Source organism: Callorhinchus milii, unplaced genomic scaffold (assembly GCF_018977255.1).
Source record: "Callorhinchus milii isolate IMCB2004 unplaced genomic scaffold, IMCB_Cmil_1.0 Scaffold31, whole genome shotgun sequence".
NCBI classification, from domain to species: Eukaryota; Metazoa; Chordata; class Chondrichthyes; order Chimaeriformes; family Callorhinchidae; genus Callorhinchus; species Callorhinchus milii.
Genome location: NW_024704772.1, coordinates 489,213 through 506,527, shown reverse-complemented (window position 1 = coordinate 506,527; position 17,315 = coordinate 489,213). Strand labels below are relative to the sequence as shown.

At 49.2% G+C, this 17,315-nt stretch overlaps 2 protein-coding genes across 2 annotated transcripts in view; both read left to right on the top strand.

The window, feature by feature from the left end:
- The window catches only part of LOC103190142 (circularly permutated Ras protein 1), a 25,493-nt gene extending 23,144 nt beyond the window's left edge, over positions 1-2,349 (top strand). The window contains exons 18-20 of the mRNA XM_042344917.1: positions 423-516; positions 1,359-1,421; positions 2,195-2,349. Coding sequence (XP_042200851.1) covers positions 423-516; positions 1,359-1,421; positions 2,195-2,287 — 250 coding nt within the window. The 3' untranslated portion in view covers positions 2,288-2,349. The remainder of the gene's footprint in view (positions 1-422; positions 517-1,358; positions 1,422-2,194) is intronic.
- gga1 (golgi-associated, gamma adaptin ear containing, ARF binding protein 1) overlaps positions 1-17,315 on the top strand; it is a 17,863-nt gene extending 548 nt beyond the window's left edge. Inside the window, exons 2-17 of the mRNA XM_007911950.2 lie at positions 5,748-5,832; positions 6,157-6,232; positions 6,731-6,829; positions 7,222-7,345; positions 7,670-7,770; positions 8,282-8,362; positions 8,474-8,611; positions 9,188-9,269; positions 9,510-9,617; positions 9,981-10,136; positions 10,486-10,562; positions 11,638-11,840; positions 12,053-12,360; positions 12,831-13,000; positions 15,377-15,487; positions 16,605-17,315. Of these exons, the coding sequence (XP_007910141.2) occupies positions 6,746-6,829; positions 7,222-7,345; positions 7,670-7,770; positions 8,282-8,362; positions 8,474-8,611; positions 9,188-9,269; positions 9,510-9,617; positions 9,981-10,136; positions 10,486-10,562; positions 11,638-11,840; positions 12,053-12,360; positions 12,831-13,000; positions 15,377-15,487; positions 16,605-16,715 (1,854 nt within the window). The 5' untranslated portion in view covers positions 5,748-5,832; positions 6,157-6,232; positions 6,731-6,745 and the 3' untranslated portion in view covers positions 16,716-17,315. The remainder of the gene's footprint in view (positions 1-5,747; positions 5,833-6,156; positions 6,233-6,730; positions 6,830-7,221; positions 7,346-7,669; positions 7,771-8,281; positions 8,363-8,473; positions 8,612-9,187; positions 9,270-9,509; positions 9,618-9,980; positions 10,137-10,485; positions 10,563-11,637; positions 11,841-12,052; positions 12,361-12,830; positions 13,001-15,376; positions 15,488-16,604) is intronic.

The following is a 17,315-nucleotide window of genomic DNA, read 5'->3' as shown; positions in this document are numbered from 1 at the left end:
AAGCGAAAGGACCCGGGTTCGATTCCCGGCTGGGCAGGGCGAAATGTTCGGCAAGTTTCCTTACACCACACAGACACCATACACACGCACACACACAGACACACACACACATCAACATACATAAAAACATACACACGCCTCTGTTTACCAGCAGTCAGTAGGAACCCAGTTGTTAGTCGATTAGCGGATCGCTTTTCTGGGGTTAATAATCCCTTTTAAAAAAATAATAACGTCGCTGGACACAATTATCTGCCTCCAAAACACACAGTCACTCCACTTTACGGTGTATCTTGTGAAGCGACGATGTGATCAGGCGCTGAGTCAAATGCGAGGAATATTATGATGATGACGATTTTGATTATTGTTATGATTGTTATCATTGTTGTGGTGATTATTATAATTATTGTGGTGATGGTTCACAGAGGGAAGAGGAAAGATGCTGAGCAGGAGGCTATATACGAAAGCTGGGTGGAATCAATGTCTCCCATCCACGGGGAGCTCAAAGCTCAATCCCAGGTGAGGGGAGAGGGAAGAGAGTGGGGGAAAAAAAAACCAAAGGGTCTTCTTCACCCCCTCTGCCCCCCCGCCCGAAGTGGGGTAAATTCAGAACAAACCTACGGAAATACTACTTCAGTGAGAGAGTCGTAAACGTAGGGAGACAGACAGACTGTGGGAGCAGTGTGTGTGTGTATTTGTTTCAAGAACAAATGAGATAGATTTCTGTCGGAAAATAATATCTGGGGGAAACAGTATATAGGCACACGCACACAGAGACACACACACAGACAGAGAGAGAGAGACACACAGACAGAGACACACACACACACACACAGAGAGAGACACAGACAGAGAGAGAGAGACACAGACAGAGAGTGACATGCACACAGACAGAGAGAGAGAGAGACAGACACACAGGCAGAGAGAGAGACACAGACACACACAGAGAGAGAGACACACACAGACAGAGAGACACACACACGGATACAGACAGAGAGAGACACACACAGAGACACAGAGAGAGAGACACAGACACAGAGAGAGAGACACACACACACAGACACACTCTGTGTGGGTGTCTCTGTCTCACATACACATATACAGTATAATAGTTTGGGACACGACATGTCCAGCGACTGCCAGGATGGTGAAAGGCCAACTAGATGGACCTCGGTCGGTCTTGTCTCGCCAGCAAACTCTTACGTTCTTCCCACTTCCTGACACAGACGAGCTGCCGGGCTGTGGGGGGTGGGGGGGAGAGGGGCGAGGGAGGGATGGGGGGGGGGGCTCCTGTGGAGTGTACACACCGGCACGGACTGGCTGGGCTGAACGGTCTGAGTGACATTCCGCTTCTCTTCCAGGACGGAGCTCCTTTGAATCCCATATATGAGCCACTGAACACCAGACAGAACACCGCAGCCAAGGTAACCCCCACCTCCACACTCACACCCCACACACACACACACACTCACACACTCACAGCTAAACTCACACGCACTCACACCCCACACACACACACACACACTCACAGCTAAACTCACACGCACTCACACCCCACTCACACACACACACAGCAAAACACACACTCACACCCCACTCACGCACACACACACAGCAAAACACACACTCACACCCCACACACACTCACACACACACACACAGCTGAACACACACACAGCTGAACACACACACATACACAGCTAAACCCACACACGTACACAGCTGCATCCACACACCACACACACCGCTAAATACACACACAAATTCATACACATATGCACACATACACCACACACCCCCCACACACATACACACACACACACATACACCCCTCACACACACAGACACCACATACACAATACCACTCGCTCTTCAGGATTGTAAGAGGATGTAGAGGCTGAGGAGAGGAGAGGGTGCGCTGGTTATTATTTCACTGAGGCTGGTTGTCATGTGCGCTTGACCCCCCAACCCCCCCACCCCTGCCCCCCCCCCCACCACAAACTCAGAGCAAAAGACAGTGACTGGGGCTGAGGTTTGGGGTTTGATCCCCCATATGGAGGTATGAGGACGATGGTGGGAGGAGTGGTGGTGGGGGGGGGGGGAGAAGGGAAGCACCAAGGGTGTGGGAGTGGAATCCTGTTTGAGTCTGTGTGCCTCACGTTTCCCCCTTTTCCCCTTTCCCCCCCCCCCCCACTAGTCGTTCTCTGATGACATTGCCAACGTGGTTTTCAAGCTGAAGAATGCGAAGAAGAAAATGTTCAAGAAACCAAAGTTTTTGGTGCCCATTTGAGGAGCACAAAAAGTTACAGCCCCTCGTTCGTACCCTACCTCCTTCCCCCCCGCAGCCTCCTTTCCCCCTCATCCCCCCCTCATGCCTCTTACCCCTCCTTACCCCCCTTGCACCTATTTCCCCTCCTTGCACCCTCCTCCCCCCTTTTGCACCCTTTCGCTCCCTCATCCTCTTTTTGCCCCTCCTTCTCCCCTCTCACTTGTATCCCTCTTTGCACTAACACCTCTTTCTTCCCACCCCCCTCCCCCCCTCCACCATAGACCCTTGGCGCCCTTTGACTCTTCCACCGGCGAGAGCTGGTGTGAGAGACCCTCTCGATCGTCCCCTTGTCCACACAGCAGCCTGAGGTCTGTTGGTTGAAGAACAGGTTGGGGGGGGTGGTGGGGGGGAGGGGGCTGTGATGGCGATTCTGGAAGGAGGAGGTCGATTGGGCCGAAGGGTCTTCTTCATCTCCCCTGAAGCCCTCTTGCGAGGAGATGTTTCACAGGGTGGGAAAAGGGGAATCGAGGATAAGGAGGGAGGAGGGACTGGGGAAGAGACTCGTGTGGAGTCTAAACACCAGCAGTGGACTGGTTGTGTTTCCTCTCTGTCCGCACTTGGTTTTGTTTGGGTTCATCCTCGCTTTCAAAGCCCTCCACTGTCTTGCTCCTCCCTACCTCCGCGACCTACTAAACTGCCCCCACCCTCCACCCACTTCCTGATCCCACTTCCCCCACCACCCCTCCACCGGCTCGGGGGCAAACCCTTCACTGTCCAACGCCTCGGGACCCCCTCCCGACGTGAAAAAGGCCCCGTGGAAATGTCATGTGTTGCTGTGTTTTTCCAAGTCTGTGTCAATCCTCGCTGGTGACTGGGAGCGAGACACACTGACCCCTTGTTACATCTGGGTAAACCAGCAGGGGGCGCTCTTCACCCCCACCCCACCCCCCACCCTCAACCCCCACACCCCACACAATATCAGTCAATATCATATTGCTTTCCCTTTCTTATCTCTTATCTTACGGTCACCTCCTCTGGACCTACTTCCATCCACCAGTCTCATGGTCAGGCTCCGCCACTCGCTGTTAAGCGCTCCCAGACCTGTCCCTCGTGAAGGGCGCTGTGTAAGTACAAGTTGTTGTTGTTGTCTCACTTAAACTCCTTCAACCGAATGCCAGACACTGAGGGTTTATGTTAATGTTTGCCCGGCAGTGATGGTTTACTGTTATCAGAGCCTCAAAAGTAGATTGGGAATTAAAGGAACCTGATGTAGTTTTGTACATGTTGCCTCTACACCCCCCCACCCCCACCCACCTTCTTGTTTTTGTCAGCTCCGTGTCCACGGGGAAAGGGTGTAACTGAACGATACAAACCACACAACACAACTCAGCCAAAGCGCTTGTGCAGTTGATCAACTGGTAAAGCCACAACAGGAATCTATCTCATCGCTCGTAGAATTACACAGCGCAGAAAGGAGGCCATTCGGCCCATCGTGTCTGTGACGGCTCTTTGAAAAGAGCTTCCAAATCAACCCCACTCCCCCCCGCGCTCTCTCCCCATAGCCCTGATCAACCCCACTCCCCCCACCCCCCGCGCTCTCTCCCCATAGCCCTGATCAACCCCACTCCCCCCCGTTATAATGTTAGTTATCCCTCGTGTTGTTAGTATTGTTAGTTAATAATAATAATAATAATCCTTGCATTTGATATAGCGCTTTTCACGTCGGGAGGACGTCCCAAAGCGCTTCACAGAACACACTGTAAAGTGAATTGACTGTATTTTGTGAGCAGACCGCGGCAGTCTATTGCGCCCCTCAGCGTCCCACAAACAATAGTACAATGTTATTGTTATTGTTAGTTATGAAGTTACTTATAGTTGTTATGTTATTTTCATTCATGTTAGTTATCGTTACTAATGTTTGTTATTGCCAATAGTTGTTGCCTATGAACGTTTGTTACTATAGTAAATATTGTTACTGAAGTTAGCCTCGGCTATGTAAGACAGAACGGATGGTCACTATGCCGCCTGTGCTCGGGATCGGTTTAAAAGCTGCTCCTTCTCGATGATACACCACCATTACCATTAACCTACTTGTCTGTCTGGTTTTGAACTTGGCAAGCGATACTGTCCCATGTTTCATGTCATGTTTCACTCCCCGCCCCCATTCACAAGTGAATAAATAGAATGCAAACTTCCCAGGGCTGAAGCCAAGGCATTTGCTGCTCTGGTTCTCTGATCTGCTACCAGAAAAATATATTACTTTTTTTTTTTGCAAGCCGCTGGATAGATATTTTCAGCTCGTACAGCTAAGGCAGCAGTATTTATTTTTGGTCAACGGAGCGTCTGATGCATGTGGAAATCCATCACCGTGCTTAAGAGTAGAGTATGAATGAATGCAAACTGATCTTTTGTATAGAAGTTGGGAGCTCGGGTCTGTCTTGATGGACTGCTGCATAAAAGCACCAGCCAACACAGCACTAAATAAGGGCTGAATAAGATAGTCGGAGCTGGGAGATTAGTCGGAGGTTCAGTTGGTCTCAATGCACCATGGACGAGGGAGGGGGAAAATGGGATAAATTGCACTTTACAATGCCGAGAAACCATAGCACAATAAGAGGCAACTTGTGTCATGATTCATCAAAATCCTTTCAGCCCTAAGGTGCGTGATGTGATGCAACACAAACCTAACCCGTGCGTCTAACAAAACCCCCCCCTATTACGCAGGTGCAGCTTGCACGACAATCTGGTTCTGCTCCAACGATTTACTTTGCTGTTTCCGGTTCCTGTGAAGCAAATTTAAGTGAAGGTTTCAGATGATTAGAGGTTTCAGTGGTTAGAGCACTCGCTTTGCAAGCGAGAGACCGGAGTTCAATTCCAGGCAGAGGGCGAAACCTTGGGCAAGTTTCCTTACTCCACACAGAGCCTAATAATAATCCCTCCAAAACCAAAAACAATAATAAATTGGTCATTTACAATCTACGACTGTTTGTGGGACATTGCTGTGCGCAATTGGCTGCTGCGTTCGCCCACAAATATACAGTCAACTCACTTTACAGTGTGTTCTGTGAAGCGCTTTGGGACGTCCTCCCGACGTGAAAAGCGCTATATCAAATGCGAGGATTATTATTATTATTATGATTGGCAGAAGAACCAGAGGGGAGACGAGAAGATTTTTTTTAACCCAGAGAGTTGTTACGGTCTGGAAAGGGTGATGGAAGCAGATTTGGTAAGAGCTTCCAAAAGGGAATTTGATAGGTACTTAAAAAAGCAAAACATTTGCAGTGCTATGGGGTGAGAGCGGGGGAGTGGGACTAGTAGCTCTTTCGAAGAGCCGGCACAGACACAGTGACACGATAAGGTGCTGCATCAAATGCAAGGATTATTATTATTATCTGCAGGTTTATGTCCTCATTCACTTGATGGACTATGTCCTAAATTAAACTGCCGTCTCTAATGTTTATCTTGTTCTGTACCATTGCAGATAAAGCCACAAACCCTTTGAACCGCGACCTAGAGTGGGACTACATTCAAGCGTTCTGTGATCAACTCAACAAGGAATTGGAAGGGTAGGTGCCTTTGTGACAGGTCTCCAGTTTGCCAATGTAAGGCTTTCACCCACAAAATACTGCACTTTACAGAATATCCTGTGAAGCCCTTTGAGACGTCTCGAAGACGTGATAAGGTTGCTGTATGAAATGCAGGGATTATTATTATATAATTCATAATACTCAGTGAGATGATAAACATGTAACTATTTTCAATCAATAATTATTAGGTACAAGTCAATAATAATGATGCGAATTGTATTTTGGACGGCGTACGCTAATCTGAAATGCTTTCTCGGGTTTGAGTTGCATGTGATTGCATGTTTGTTTCTCTCTTTGTATCAGACCGCAGCTTGCTACAAGATTTCTTGCACATAAAATCCAATCGCCTCAGGAATGGGAAGCTGTTCAGGCCTTGACGGTAATATCTATTTTAACCGTTACCCCTTAGAGTCAGGGGGGATTCAACCTTTTGGCTGCCAAGGGAATGGGTGCCCTATTTGAGAAACGTCCGTGGGCCACATAAGCAATATTTTTGTGTTTCCCTTCCAGAAACATAACATAACAACACTTATGGGTTGTGGAGGAAGCAAGTGAGCCGGATGAAGTAGAGGAGGTGGGGTGGGGGCGCGAATGAAACCGGCAGTTGGCCCACCCTACCTTAGAATATTCAATGACCTTCACCGCTTTCAAAGGCGTGCATATTTCAAACCTCCAAGCTCTCTGTCTAAGACATTATCATAGTCCTTTCCGAACACTGGTCATTTCGATGTACGTGTCGAGAGAAAGCGCACAGAATTAGTGAGGAAAGAAACAAAAAGAAATATAGTATGTTCTTTATTTTAGGCAGAAGAAATCCTTGCATTATTTTTTGGAAGAAGAGGTAATTAATTTGTTTTTCTTTCCCTCTGGAGCTCAGGTGCTGGAGACGTGCATGAAAAACTGCGGGAAAAGGTTTCATAGCGAGGTGGGGAAGTTCAGGTTTCTGAATGAATTGATTAAAGTCGTATCACCTAAGGTAAGCGAGGCAAAGGCGACCTTTATAATAATTCTGTATTGTGAGGATTCACAGGAACAGTGTTTAAAGTTCCCACCCTACCCATTATTTACCCCACCTCACCACCGCAACCCCAAATCAGCAAATAACTTAGGAGCTTAAGCCTTGCAGATCTGCAAGATCCTAGATTTGTGCCTGCGATGTGTTAGGGCAGTGAGGCACCACCCTGTGTGAAAGGCGCTATGAAACTACACCTTGTGGGGTGGGGGGAAGCCAGAATTGCTGCACCTGATGATGTTTTTACAAACTTGGAACGTCCTCCTGACATGAAAGCCGATTAAAAAATGCAAGTTGTTGTCCTGAACGTGTACCTGAGGGCTAGTCTGCTTGTGTTCCCCCCCACCCCCCTTCAGTACCTGGGAACTCGAGCCCCCGAGAAAGTGAAGACAAAGGTTTTGGAATTGATGTTCAGTTGGACGGTGGGACTGCCAGACGAGCTGAAGATCACAGAGGCTTATCAGATGCTTAAAAAACAAGGTGAGTTTGCTCGGCTCCAGTGAAGTGCGTCTCCACTGAAGTATGTCCATTCCTTGAAGTTGAATTATCTACAAAATCGGTATTCCAATTAAAATCTATCGTTGCTGTCCCTCGCTGCTCATGGAGTCCGATTGGCGGATCGCTTTTTCCGGGGTTAATAAAAATTGCTTATAAAAATAATAATAATGTGGTCACTCAATCCACGACTGTTTGTGGGATATTGCTGTGCGCAATTGGCTGCTGGGTTCTGATCCAAGTGAAGAGATCACAGACCCCTGTTTCTGGCCATGTTCTGAGTGTTTAGTTTTTCTCCTCTCTCGGTAGGAATTCTGAAACAAGATCCTGTCCTGCCTGACGACCAGCCTCTGCCTCTGCTGCCTCCCCGACCTAAGAACGCTATCTTTGAAGATGATGAAAAATCCAAGGTAATCTAATTGGGAGTCCTGTAGCTCAGTGGTTAGAGCACTCGCCTCTCAAGCGAGAGGCCCTGGGTTCGACTCCTGGGCGGTTTAGGGCGAAACCTTAGGCAAATTTCTTTACTCCACACACACGGCTCTGCTTACCTAGCGGTAGGAACCCGGTTGTTAATCGATTGGTGAATTACTTTTCCAGGTGTAATAATCCCTTCAAAAACAACTAATAAAATTAAATAAATACTTTGGTCAATCATTCCACGGTTGTTTGTGGGACACTGATGTGCGCAGTTGGCTGCCGCGTTTTGTCAACAAAATATACAGTCGCTACATTTTACAGTATATTCTGTGAAGCGCTTTGAGACATCTCAACAACGTGATATGGCGCCATATCAACTGCAAGTATTATTATCTCTGCTTTGGTGTTAAGGGGGTGGGAGAGAAGCCCGAATCCCTGGAGTATATTAGCCATCGGGAATATGGGCTATGTGTTTGCTTCTCATTAACACTGACTGTTTTCTAGCTGCTGGCACGTCTTCTGAAGAGCAGCCACCCTGAGGACCTGCGAGCTGCAAACAAACTGATAAAGGAGATGGTGCAGGAGGTGGGTGTGTGTACACAAAGCCAAGTGAGGGCTGTGCTGTCACAGTTACCCTTGTCCATTCTGTGTCCTCTAACATGTTTCTGCTGCGTCGTTGTTGTTTTAAATGCCCAGGATCAGAAGAGAATGGAAAAGATTTCTAAGCGAGTGAATGCCATTGAAGAGGTGAATAGCAACGTCAAACTGCTGAGTGAGATGCTGGACAACTATAAGAAGGAAGAGACCTCAGAGAGTAACGAGGAGATAATGAAGGTAAGGTTGTGTGTGGGGAGGAAACTATTCAGGGGTCTGATAGGGAGAACTTTATCCCTTCCCCCTGGCTTGGAGTTTGAATGCTGCAGCGCTTTGTGGAGTCCTGCAGCTCAGCAGTTAGAGCACTCAACTCGCAAACGAGAGGATTTGGGTTTGATTCCTGAGTAAGGCAAAACATTGGGCAAGTTTCCTTACTCTACGCGCCTCTATTTATTTAGCAGTAAGTGGAACCCCATTGTTAGTCGATTGGTGGATCGCTTTTCTGGGGGTAATAATCCCTTCAAAACAAATAATAATAATTTGGTCACTCAATCCACAGCTGTTTGTGGGACGTTGTCATGCGCAATTACCTGCCCTTTTTTGCCTACAAAACATACAGTCAATTCACTTCAGAGTACATCCTGCAAACGAAGCGCTTTGAGACGTCTCGAAGACATGATAAGGCGCTGTATCAAATGCAAGGATTATTATTGATATCTTAATCCCTTCTCCCTGGCTTGGAGTTTGAAAGCTACAGGTCTTCAATGGTGAATGAATGTCTCTCTCTCTCTCTCTCTCTCTGCATGGCTTGTGCAGGAGTTGTACCAGCGATGTGAGAAGATGAGACCCACGCTGTTCAGACTGGCCAGTGACACAGAGGATAATGACGAGGCTCTGGGTAAGTGTGTTGGCTGTGGTAATGAGGCGGACTCACTGCTCTCTAGCTATCCAGACTTGCCTTGATGTGATGATGACTGTACCAACAAACAGTTGATGCCTGTAGAATTATTTGAGGCAGTACCTTCAGGAGCAAGGGAGAAAATGGGGCGGGGAGGAAGAAGACAAATAAAACCGACCGTCAACTAAAACCATGTTTTTATGTTTTTCCTTCTTTTCCCTCCCTCCCTCTCACCCGCAGCTCAAATCCTTCAAGCGAACGATAACTTGACACAGGTCATTAACACGTACAAAACCATCGTGAAGGGAGAAGAAGTTAATGGAGTGACCGACTTGCCAAACATTAAAGGTAGGTGATGATGATGAACCCCCGCTTTCTCCCTGTATCAGACACCACCACAGCTGACATGTGCGAGGTCAGGTTTTTAACACTGCAGGTAGTTTGCTACCTGTTATTAATTGGCAGTTGCCTTCTAGATCGGTAAGGAGATGCTCTGTGTGTGAATGACATTGCCCCCTGACTTGTGCACTTCCTTGCAGTGAGGTCTAATGTGCTATTTTAACTGTTGGTCGGTGTTTTCGTCCACAAAATACACAAGTCAATTCACTTTCCAGTAGATTCTGTGAAGCGCTTTGCAACTGAGCAACTCTTCTCTTTGTGAGCACTGTTATGTGGTTTGAGTGCAATGCACTGGTAATGTTTTGTTCACAGGGAGCAGCTCTGCCCTCCTCGATCTGTCTGGGCTGGACACCAGCACAAGCTCTCCCGCCTACCCAGCTGTCCCCAAAAGCCAGGGCTGGCAACCCCACCTGTCACAGGATCTAAGCAACTCCGTATCACTACTGGACGATGAGCTTATGTCATTAGGTGAGTGTTCCTTCAAACCCAATTCTCTTAAGCAGCAATGCTATAGCTTTAGCACCTGCTTGATGTCGTGCGAAGGGCGCGATATAAAAGCAAGTTGTTGTTGTTAAGTGTTACTCACGTACAAACTGACCTTGAGTGGGGAAATCTTACAAAAGCCTGCCTTTTATCCCACTTCATCTTTGATTAAAATGTTCGTCGCTTGCTCGAGAATGGTTCCCGCTCCTGCGGCTGCTAATTAAAAGTTGTTCTCGCTATTTAATCAATTGAAAGCTTTTATTCAGGCCTCCGAGTCTGGGCCTTTGTGCTGTATTGTGATAATTCCGATTGTGATTGTTGCTGCACTTCTCAGGACTGAATGACCTGGCTCCCAGCACCGCCCCTTCAGCCCACACCCTTGAGTCAAGCAGCAGCTGGAATGCCTTTCAGGTAATTTGAGTGAAGGGCCTGGAGGGAGTGCCCCGGGATATGGGTGCTGTGTGCTCTTGTGTCGTTTAGAACCATTTGGCACGTAAACTGAAGGCCGTTAAGTGTTCCTGTGTCTGTGCTGTAGGTTTAGAAAGAGGCCTGTAGTCATGTCAGCCGGCTAGAAGGGAGAAAGGAAGAGGTTGTTCTTAGTGATAGCTCTGAATAAATCTTTTCCTCTGGAGTCAAACAAATGTACCAGTGTGTGATGTGAAACAACGAACCCAGTCTAGTCCATTTTCAGTGTTAATTACTGCACCGATGTGGGTGGTCTCCCTCAGCCGTTCTCAGCTCTGTTCCCCTGCCCACAGTGCAGTACAAGCCCTTCACTGCCCCACTTCTCATTCTACACCCGAGCAACACAACAGCCGGTTGAATTTTCCAAACAGTAAAATTGGGTGAACCTGCGTTGTGTGCGAGTGGCGCCCTGAGCACGTGTCTCTCGTGCTAACTTTCACAAAGAGCCGTCTCCCAGCTCAGACTGGTGGCCAGCGCACTGGGGATCAGCCGTGGTTTTGGTGGGGGGGGTGTGTGTGGCGGAAAACGAGCTCCTCATGAAGGAATTGCACTCCGAAGTAGCACGGGTTGGAACCCGGTGTTGTATTGGTGAGTAATATGCACTGGGGGGTGCTGCAGAGTGCACGGGTACAGGTTGTGTCTGAGGAACACTCACGAGAGACAACACAGGACTGGGAGCCGAGGCGTAAATGGCTGCCTTTGGGGTACAGTGCACTGCTGTGTTCACCTCCTGGTACTCAGGCATTCAAAGGTGTTCTTCCACACGTGCTCGTTGCAGATTCCTGATGAGATGCTCTGCGGTAATAATGATTCGGTCACTCAGATCAACGGCTGTTTGTGGGGACGCTGCCGTGCGCGATTGGCTGCCGCGTTTCGCCCACAAATGCGCAGTCAGTTTACTTTACAGTGTATTGTGTGAAGCGCTTTAAGACGTCTCCAAGACGTGATGAGGCGCTGTATCAAACGCGAGGATTATTATATTATAGTTCAAAAAGTACCCCCATGCTTTTGTTTGCTCTAGTCCTCTGACGCTGATGAGCTGAGCGCCCCTTCAGCCGCTACGTCGGACGACACCCATTCACCGTCTTCCCACTTCCTCAAGCCGGCTGCCTCTCATCCCGCTCCCTCTGCCATTGCCGGGAGCAAAGCTCTGGACGATTTGGATTTGCTGGGCAAAACCCTGCTTCAGCAGTCACTGCCTCCGGAATCTCAACAGGTCAAGTGGTGAGTAGGAGACTCCGCACACCCGATTCGGCTTATTTGGAGTCCTGTAGCTTAACGTCCTTACAACTTGCAGCTTTCTAAGGAATAGGGCTGATACACGCTTACCTGAGGCCAGTGGTATGGTTCTCGAGCTCCCGTTTGAACAGGGGAACGTGAAGGGAAGAGAACTGGTGACCGATGCTCTCCGTTGTAACTTGCCCTTGTATCGTCAGGTCAACTCCACAACAGAAGCAGACCCTTCGAGATCTGAAGAACAAGTCGAACGCCAGCTCCTCCGCTGCCTTGGGAGAGTCACCGCTATTCACCGCTCTCCCGACCAGGAGTGTCTCGCCTGTCTTAGCGAGTGGGGCCTGCAGCACAGACTTCACAGCTCCCTTTGAGCAGCCTTTGCCGTTTCCCTACACTCCTCCCGGCCACACAGCCCTGCACAGCACACAGACAAGCCACAGAAGCCCCTCATTGCCTCCGCTGGAGATCTCACTCGCTAACGTTGTGGTGCCTCTAGAATCAATTAAACCAAGTGAGTAGAAGACGCCTGGTTTCTTTCCAAATCGCGTTTTTCTTTTTGAAGACTTTATGCACAATGTTCTGTCTGTGGAGTCCTGTAGCTCAGTGATTAGAGCACTTACCTCGCAAGCGAGAGACCCTGGGTTCGATTCCGGGCAGGCAGCGCAAAATGTTGGCCAATTTCCTCACTCCACACACCTCTGTTTACCCAGCAGTAAATAGGAACCTGGTTGTTTGTCGATTGGCAGATTGCTTTTCCGAGGGTATTAACCCCTTCAAAATAAATAAATCAAAGGTCCCTCTTACTGTGTGCAGTTGGCTGTTACGTTTCGCCCCGAAACATACACAATTAATCCACTTTACAATATGTTCGGTGAAGCGCTTTGAGACGTCTCGAAGACGTGATAAGGCGTTGTATCAAACACAAGGATTATTATTATTATTATTATTATTAACATGGTGCTTTGCTCTTCCCGCCCCCAGGTAGCATCCTGCCGGTGACTGTGTACGACAGGAATAGTTTCCGGGTTCTGTTTCACTTCGCCAAGGACTCTCCTCCCGGCCAGCCGCAGGTTCTCGTGGTTGTCACGTCCATGATCAGCACAGCTCCACAGCCGGTCAAGAACATCCGGTTCCAGGCCGCCGTTCCCAAGGTAAGGCTCTGAGCGACTCCCAAACTCCTTAGGTGTTGTGCTTGTGCCACACTAATACCCTCTGGAGCTATCTGCTCCCACCCCATCCCTCAGTCCGCAACTGTTTGTGGGACACTGCTGTGCGGAATTGGCTGCCACATCTCGCCCACAAAATACACCGTCGATTCACTTTAAATATTCTGTGGTAATGCATTGAAATGTCTCGGACGACGTGAAGGGCATTTTATAAATACAAGTAGTTGTTGTAAATCTGCACAATCTCTCTGCATTTTATTCATTTTTTTTAAAAAAAAGTATTTGTTTTGGATGTCGGTGTGTGCGAGTTTCTCTGCAGGTTTAAAGGCACAGCCCCCACACAAACACACACGTTAAGGATCAGCCCCTCCTCAGCCCCCTGAATCACAAACTATAAGAGCTTCCAGATAAAAGACGGCTTGTGGTTTGCAGCAGGATCTGGGTGCTCTAATGCCTCACAGAGAAGCGGCTGTTTGTAGGTCACTGCACTCGAGAAAGAAATACCTGTAGATCTTTATCACTCGCAATGATCATACAGCAGCAGCAGTAATATCACAGTTTCCATTACCTCGGCTTCTCGCTGGCTGGCTGGTCTGTCTCTCTTTGTTCCTTGGCTTCCAAAGAGCTAACGTTACAGTATAAACAGGCGCGGGAAGAGATGGGATTCTTGCTGCTCGGCTTCTGGTAACCTACCAAGCCGGCGACCCAATGGGTAGGGTAGGGTAGGGTGGTCATAGAGCGAGCGACCAGTAAAGTATACTGGCAAGCTTCGCAGTTTTAGCTCATGTTAATTCCTGCAGTGCAATTAGCAAACCAGCAGCTTCAAGCAGATCCAAAGCATGTCAGGCTGACCAAAAAAAAAGCCTACAGTATTTTAAAGACAGAAGGAAATATCTGTAGTACACATACGTGTGAGTGGGGGGGGGGGGGGGGGCGGCTGTCGTGTGTGTGAGTGTGGGGTCTGTCGTGTATGTGGGGGGGGTCTGTCGTGTGTGAGATGGGGGGGTCTTGGGTGTGTGGGGGGGGGACTGTGTGTGAGGGGGGGAGAGCTGTATTGTGTGTGTATGTGAGGCAGGGGCTGTCTTGTGTGTAAGGGGGGGTGCTGTCTTGTGTCTGTGTGGGGTGGGGGGGAGACTGTTGTGTGTGTGTGGGGTGGGTGGGGGGCTGTCTTGTGTGTGTATGTGTGTGTGTGGGGGGGGGAGGTGGCTGTCGTGTGTGTGTGGGGGGGTGGCTGTCTTGTGTGTGTATGTGTGTGTGTGTGGGGGGGGTGGCTGTCTTGTGTGTGTATGTGTGTGTGTGGAGGGTGGGTGGCTGTCTTGTGTGTGTGGGGGGGTGGCTGTCTTGTGTGTGTGTGTGTGGGGGGGGGGTGGCTGTCTTGTGTGTGTATGTGTGTGTGTGTGTGTGGGGGGGGGTGGCTGTCTTGTGTGTGTATGTGTGTGTGTGGAGGGGGGGTGGCTGTCTTGTGTGTGTGTGTGTGTGTGGGGGGGGGGGGGGGTGGCTGTCGTGTGTGTGTGTGGAGGGGGGGTGGCTGTCTTGTGTGTGTATATGTGTGTGTGTGGAGGGGGGTGGCTGTCTTGTGTGTGTGTGTGGGGGGGGGGTGGCTGTCTTGTGTGTGTATATGTGTGTGTGTGGGGGGGGGTGGCTGTCTTGTGTGTGTGTGTGTGTGTGGGGGGGGGGGTGGCTGTCGTGTGTGTGTGTGGAGGGGGGGTGGCTGTCTTGTGTGTGTATATGTGTGTGTGTGGAGGGGGGGTGGCTGTCTTGTGTGTGTGGGGGGGGGTGGTGGCTGTCTTGTGTGCGTGTGCGGTAAGCTGTTCATGGATTTTCTGTTCTCGGTTCCGCTACATAGTCATACTCTGTTTTTAAAATGGTTCGTCTTGTGGTTTTCCCAGGAAATTAGGAGTTTGACGATGTATGGAGGGCCGGCGGTGCTGTGGGGGTCCTTATCGCAATGTAGAGGCCAGGGAGGGAGCAATGGGAAATACACAAAGGATAGTGGAAATCTGGAACTCTCTTCCCTCCCCCAAAAGGAGAAAATCTTAACATTTTCCAGCCTGAGGTGGAGAGATGTTTGTGAGGTCGGGGGATCAATGGATATGGGGCAAAGGCGGGTAATTGGAGTTGAGGTACAGATCAGCCGTGTTCTAATAGAATGGCGGGACAGGCTCGAGGGGCTGAATGGCCTCCTCTTGTTCCTAGGACCTGCATTGTGCCTGGCGACTGAGAGTGAGGTGGTGTGAGTCACTGAGAGGAGAGAGTGAAGCCAGGGGAAGTTTTGGGAATGTCTGAACCACATTGTGTACTGAAGTCTCTGTAATGACCTCTGTGAATTGACCTCTGCGTCTGATGTCCTTCTCTTCACAGGTTATGAAAGTGAAGTTACAGCATCCCTCCGGCACTGAGCTGCCAGCCTTCAATCCCGTACTTCCACCTTCTGCTATCACGCAAGTCTTACTGCTAGCCAACCCACAGAAGGTGAGCGTGTACCGTCAAGCGCTCTGGGACCCTAGCCTGGGTGAGGGGTGGGGGGCTATATAAATGCAAGTTGTTGTTGTTGTTGTGGTATACCTCACTCGTTTGCTTCAATAATAATCCCGTCTTTGAGGAGAGAAACTGGATTAAGTCAGCGATCTTGCTGGCACAGGAAGACACCGACCAGGGGGCATCTTGTCTGATTCCAACCCCAGCTCAGGTGCTAACCCTTAACTGCCGGCTGCAGGCAGCCTGATACCAACCAATATCTGATCAGTAATTACCCAAAGCAGTGAATAAAATTGAGGGGTTGGCAAACGTGATTGAGGAGGGAGGTCGATCAATGTCCATTTGTTAGATTGCGAAATGATTGAGTGAGTCATTCACTGCTTACTCACTTGAAGGAGAGCAGTTTGACAGAGGAGTCTGATATATATGTCAGATAGGATGGTAATAAAAGTGTTACCATTCACTTTGTCAATAACACTTCTCTCTCAAGTGCTCTTGGTAATGCATTGTTATAAAGGTTTCCAAGGTGTAACCAGACTGCGACTTTCTTAAACATCCTGAGATCAACAGTGTTATCTGTAGTAGGTGTGGGAACCTGCTCCGGTGATCTATCATTCGCGTCAGCCTCCCAAAGCCATTTCTACATGTAATTGCAGTGTAAATGCAAGCTATTGCTGTTACGATAATAATCCTTGCATTTGATACAGCGCCTTATCGTCTTCAAGACACCTCAAAAGCGCTTCACTGTAAAGTGGATCGACTGTGTTTTGTGGGTGAAACGTGGCAGCCAATTGCACGCAGCAGCTTCCCACAGACAGTCGTGGATTGAGTGAACCTTTATATTTTTAAAGGGATTATCACCCCCCGGAAAAGCGATCCACCAATCAGGTTCCTACTTACTGCTGATAAACAGAGGCGTGTACGTGTGTAGAGTAAGGAAACTTGCCCAGCTTTTCGCCCGGCTGGGAATCGAACCCAGGTCTCTCACTTGCGAGGCGAGCGCTCTAACCTCCAAGCTACAGGATTCCACTTGTTGTCTTTAAGGGGGTCACTGTATGTTTCAGAGACGCTGTGAGAGAGGCTGACTGACCGCCGTGTGTTTGCCTTGCAGGAGAAGGTGCGGTTACGATACAAGCTGACGTTTACCTTTGGGGAGCAGACCTACAATGAGATGGGAGACGTGGATGACTTCCCGTCCCCGCAGTCCTGGGGGAGTCTCTGATGTGGCCTGTACAATACAATACTGCTGCTCCAATGTTAAGAGACTACTAGCTGTGTGTAGACCAGGTGAACTCCGCTCGCGTATACTAATCCTGATCCAGTCACTTTCTGATTTCTGAGGCAGATCTGCTCACGGCGAGCCGCGCTGGCTGGCCGGTCGGCCGGTTGGTGGGTGCCAGTCGTGAGCGAGACGGGGGGGTGATTGATGAGAAAGGTGGTGGTGTAGGAGGCTGGACTCCGCAGCCGAGCCAACCGCGAGCGAGCAAACGGCAGGACCAGCTATGGCGCAAGTGCACCGTTTGCTTTTGTTCTGGTGGTAGAGTCCTGCGGTCTCGCTGACTGTCTGTCTTGCCTGTCTATCCGCTGTGTGATTGAGACCTTCCTCCCCCCACCCACCCTCCTCACACACACACACACACACACACGTCGTTACATTTTAATGAGCCCGTTGTTCAAATTGAAACGGGAGAGAGACGACGTCTCGAATGCGCTTCTCGAGCACTCAGTGTCTGGGGCAGTTCTGGGATTTGTAGCCGATCATATTAATTACACTAATAATCCTTGCATTTTATACAGTGCTTTATCAGGTCGTTGAGACGTC